Source organism: Oxyura jamaicensis, unplaced genomic scaffold, assembly GCF_011077185.1.
Source record: "Oxyura jamaicensis isolate SHBP4307 breed ruddy duck unplaced genomic scaffold, BPBGC_Ojam_1.0 oxyUn_random_OJ72282, whole genome shotgun sequence".
Lineage (NCBI taxonomy): Eukaryota > Metazoa > Chordata > Aves > Anseriformes > Anatidae > Oxyura > Oxyura jamaicensis.
In genome coordinates this window covers 1-3,180 of record NW_023310962.1, presented here as the reverse complement: position 1 = coordinate 3,180, position 3,180 = coordinate 1, and the positions used below count along the sequence as shown (strand labels likewise).

General features: G+C 68.4%; 1 protein-coding gene across 1 annotated transcript in view; it reads left to right on the top strand.

Moving 5' to 3' along the window:
- The window catches only part of LOC118159842 (sodium/potassium-transporting ATPase subunit alpha-2-like), a gene marked incomplete at its 3' end in the record, with an annotated part of 5,286 nt that extends 2,198 nt beyond the window's left edge, over nt 1-3,088 (top strand). The window contains exons 8-14 of the mRNA XM_035314392.1: nt 302-477; nt 568-704; nt 791-941; nt 1,287-1,455; nt 1,539-1,693; nt 1,786-1,909; nt 2,571-3,088. Coding sequence (XP_035170283.1) covers nt 302-477; nt 568-704; nt 791-941; nt 1,287-1,455; nt 1,539-1,693; nt 1,786-1,909; nt 2,571-3,088 — 1,430 coding nt within the window. The remainder of the gene's footprint in view (nt 1-301; nt 478-567; nt 705-790; nt 942-1,286; nt 1,456-1,538; nt 1,694-1,785; nt 1,910-2,570) is intronic.
- Between the last annotated feature and the right edge of the window lie 92 nt (nt 3,089-3,180).

Here is a 3,180-nt window from a genome sequence, read left to right as displayed (position 1 = left end):
GGGGTGGGGGCATGGGGACGTGGGGGTGTGGGGGATGAAGGGATGTGGGGATAGGGGGGTATGGGGACACCGGGACGTGGGGACATGGGGATATGGGGGACAGAAGACATCAGGGACACAGGGACATGGGGACACAGGTACCTGGGACATGGGGACATGGAAAGGGGACGTGGCAGGAGAGGATGCACTGGGGACGTGGAGGGAAGGGCCACGGGGACACAGGGGACATGGGGGGGACAACGACAGGGGGTGCACAAGGGAGTGGGAGGGGGCCACCCTGTCACCCCCTGCCACCCGCCAGGTTTCTGCCACCTCTACCTGCCCCCGGAGAAGTTCCCCCGCGGCTTCCGCTTCGACGCCGACGAGATCAACTTCCCCACCACCAACCTCTGCTTCGTGGGGCTCATGTCCATGATCGACCCCCCCCGCGCTGCCGTCCCCGACGCCGTCGGCAAGTGCCGCAGCGCTGGCATCAAGGTGAGACCCCCCCCAGCTTCATGTCACCCCCCCCCCCCCCCAAAAAAAAAGGGGGGGCTCGGGGTGGTGGCCTTGTCCCCCCCCCCCCAGGTGATCATGGTGACCGGCGACCACCCCATCACGGCCAAGGCCATTGCTAAGGGGGTCGGGATCATCTCGGAGGGCAACGAGACGGTGGAGGACATCGCCGCGCGCCTCAACATCCCCGTCAGCCAGGTCAACCCCCGGTAGGTGGTGGGGAGCCTGGGGGGGGGGCACAGGGGGTGCGGGGGGGTGGCCGGGCACCCCCCACTCAGGGCCGCGGTGCCCGCAGGGAGGCCAAGGCGTGCGTGGTGCACGGCTCCGACCTGAAGGACATGACGGCCGAGCAGCTCGACGAGATCCTCAAGAACCACACCGAGATCGTCTTCGCCCGCACGTCGCCCCAGCAGAAGCTGATCATCGTGGAGGGCTGCCAGCGCCAGGTGGGCGTCCCACAACCCCCCCACAGCATCCCCGTGCCCCCCAGGTGTCCCCGTCCCCATGCTGCCGGGTGTGTCCCTGTGTCTCGCGGTGCCCACGTCCCTGCGGCCGGTGGTGCCCCATCCCCGTGCCCCATGGAGTCACCGTGCCCCGTGATGTCCCCACCCCTGCTCCCTGCGGTGCTCCTGTCCTCGTGCCATCGGGTCATCTGTCCCTACGTGCCACGGTGCTGCAATCCCATGCCCCACGGTGCCCCCATCCCCACGGTGTCCCCATCCCCACGGTGTCCCCACCCCCATGGTGTCCCCATCCCCTTACCCCCTGGTGCCTGACCCCCATGTCCCCAGGGTGCCATCGTGGCGGTGACAGGGGACGGTGTGAACGACTCCCCGGCGCTGAAGAAGGCCGACATCGGCATCGCCATGGGCATCGCCGGCTCCGACGTCTCCAAGCAGGCGGCCGACATGATCCTGCTCGATGACAACTTCGCCTCCATCGTCACCGGCGTGGAGGAAGGTCGGCGCCACCCCCGGGTGCCACCACCCCCTCCCCGTGTCAGGGGGGACACGGTGGTGACCCTGCCACCCCGTTGTCCCCAGGCCGCCTGATTTTCGACAACCTGAAGAAGTCCATCGCCTACACGCTGACCAGCAACATCCCCGAGATCACGCCCTTCCTCCTCTTCATCATCGCCAACATCCCGCTGCCGCTGGGCACCGTCACCATCCTCTGCATCGACCTGGGCACCGACATGGTGAGCGGGGGGTGGCACGGGGGTGGCAGAGGGTGACGGGGCGTGACACGAGGGTGACGGGGGGGGGTGACACGGGTGACGATGCCGCCCAGGTCCCCGCCATCTCGCTGGCCTACGAGGCGGCCGAGAGCGACATCATGAAGCGGCAGCCCCGCAACCCGCGGACGGACAAGCTGGTGAACGAGCGGCTCATCAGCATGGCCTACGGGCAGATCGGTGAGCGCCCCTGGGGGGGGGGGTGACACCCCTGCACCTCGGGACCCGCTGGTGACACCATTAGAGGCACCAGGGGACAGCCCCGCAGCTGGCAGCTGGGGCACTGTGGGGCACCAGGACTCTGCGTAGCGCCCACGAGTGGCACCAGGGCACCCATGAGTGGCACCAGGGCACCCAATACCAGTCCTGTCCCCCCCCAGCTGGCACCAGGGCTTCAGTGGCACCCCAGGCCCCACTGGTGGCAGCAGGGCATTCACTGGTGATCCCAAGGGACATCCCCCTGCCCGCTGCCTGTGGCTCTGGGTGACACCAGGGCTCCAAGTGGCACCGCAGGACCCACTGGTGACCCTATGGCACCCACAGGTGATGCCCCCCAGCTGCCATTTAGGAGCACTGGGTGACAACAGGGCCCCCACGAGAAGTACCAAGGGCTCACCATGGCACCCTACAACCCACTGGTGACACTCAGTGACCCCCCCCAGCTGGCACCCAGCGCCCCGTGTGACCGCAGGGCACCCACTGGTGATACTGGGGCCACTGGGGGACCCACCGAGGTCGCGCAGGGAGCCCCCTGGGGATACCCGGGGACATCCTGCAGCTGTGCCCACGGGTGCTGAGCCCCGTGGGTGCGGAGCCGTGGGGTGACGCGGGGGTGCCGCAGGCATGATCCAGGCGCTGGGGGGGTTCTTCACCTACTTCGTGATCCTGGCCGAGAACGGGTTCCTGCCCACACGCCTGGTGGGCATCCGCCTGGCCTGGGACGACCGCTCCACCAACGACCTGGAGGACTCCTACGGCCAGGAGTGGGTGAGCGCACGCGCTTGTGCAAAGCCCCCCCCCCCCCCGTGTGCACACTCCCCTGCCGGCACGCTTGCACATGCCCTTGCTCGCTCCCACCCCTTGCATCCCTGCCTCTGCTCCTCGGGTTGCTGCGGCACGTGTGTCCCCGTGCGTGTGCGGGAGCAGGCACGCTTGTGCAAGGGCCTTGCACGCCTGTGCGCCTGCAGAGCGCTGCTGTGCACGCTTGCCTCGGGGCGTTTCCACGTGTGCCCTTGCAGAGCCATCCTTGTGCGCACCTCGTTGCGTGCAACTCCCCTTGCACGGCTGTGCTGGTGTGCAAGCGCGCGTGTGTGCGTGCGTCTGTGCCCTTGCACGCTTGCACTCGTGCACAGCCCTCACGTGCACACCCTCCCCCACGCCCGCCCAGGCGCACAAGCTCTTGCGCACCCACCCGTGCGCTCTGCTTCTCCTTGTGCTCACACCGCTTGCAC